Below are 1448 nucleotides of genomic sequence, written 5' to 3' on the forward strand. Positions count from 1 at the left end.
TCTGTCCTATGACCTTGCCTATTCTAGGTACTTTATTTAAGTGGGATCAGACAATATTTCACCTTTTACATCTGGCGTACTTCACCTAGCACAATGCTTTCGAGGCTCATCTATGTCGTGGCATATATCAGAATTTCATTTTTTCTAAGGCTGAATAATATTCCATTGTGTGTATATATCACATCCATTCACCTGTCAATGGACACTTGTTTCTACCTTTTACTATTCATACAATTTTGGTGTGTGGTTATCTGAATCGTTATACATTTTCACAGATCAATCCTCACATACTTTTGTTGTATAAATTTTAACTTTTGGAAGCACTTTACAGTTTACAAGTCAAATAGAAATTAATGATAACATACTTTAAAGAGTCCAATGTTTTATTATTAGTATTAGTTTTTGCTCATGCTGAAGATTCAAAGATAAAGTAATAGACAAAAAACTGGATTATCTGAGTTATCTGGAATTATATCCCAAAATATTAGAATATGATCAATACCACACAAGCATGAGTATATAGTAATATTTTGCTAATTATAGGACTAGAAAAATACAAAAGATGGAGTTGTATCAATTAGTTTGTGTTTCATTTTTTCAATTGTGTATTTAGTATTAAATACATAGCGAGTACTTATCTGTAAAGACGATGCCTTTATCTTTGGCAACCAACATGGGGTTGTCCTTGGTTAATCAGAATTCATTTCAAAGATGAACTTCTTAAAGGCTAGCACGGCCTCAGAGCTTGAGACCCACACTCTGGTTGGACTGGCTGGTTGATGATCTCTCTTGTTCTTTAGTGATTTCCATCTCAATTTTGGCTTTGATTTTCTCCCAATCTATTTGGAGCTGCAATTGAAAAAGGAAGATTTATGCTTACATAGCATATGATATTTTTGTTTAATCCAAAGTAATCAGGTGTAAAAATAGAATGTATAACTTCTAAAACATTAGCAGAAAAGAAGACATTAAAGAAAAGTTAGTAAGAAGAAATAATGCTCAAAAAACATGAAATAGCTTTAAGAATAAGACCAAACAGAACAATTATGTAATAAAAAGCAAAGACTCATTGTGATTAAAAAGACTGGCATCTAGTTGCGCTACTTATGGAAGGTGTATCTAAACAGGTGCTCAGGGACAGGGAGGGAGAAGATGGGCTGTTCTTCTAGGAAGAGGAAGAATGGATGGGCTCTGGGCACCAAGTCATTTCTCTCTCTCTCTTTTTTAAATTTCTTATAGCATAACTATATACATTAATGCAATCATGGGGTACAGTGTGCTATTTTCATATACATCTTGAAATATTCTTATCAAAGTGGTCAACATAACCTTCATGTCATTTTCTTAGTTATTGAGTCAAGACATTCATACTCTGCTTTTAGAAAGATTTACTTGTACCCTTGTAAGATTAACCATAGAGGTGACCCCACCAATCACCCTCCCTCCCC

At 33.6% G+C, this 1448-nt stretch overlaps 1 protein-coding gene across 1 annotated transcript in view; it reads right to left on the minus strand.

Annotated features, from left to right (window-relative positions):
• Window positions 1-661: 661 nt before the first annotated feature.
• IFT80 (intraflagellar transport 80) overlaps window positions 662-1448 on the minus strand; it is a 114411-nt gene continuing 113624 nt past the window's right edge. The window contains exon 20 of the mRNA XM_003794148.3: window positions 662-849. Coding sequence (XP_003794196.1) covers window positions 739-849 — 111 coding nt within the window. The 3' untranslated portion in view covers window positions 662-738. The remainder of the gene's footprint in view (window positions 850-1448) is intronic.

This window comes from Otolemur garnettii, unplaced genomic scaffold (assembly GCF_000181295.1).
Source record: "Otolemur garnettii isolate 467f Iridium unplaced genomic scaffold, OtoGar3 scaffold00076, whole genome shotgun sequence".
NCBI classification, from domain to species: Eukaryota; Metazoa; Chordata; class Mammalia; order Primates; family Galagidae; genus Otolemur; species Otolemur garnettii.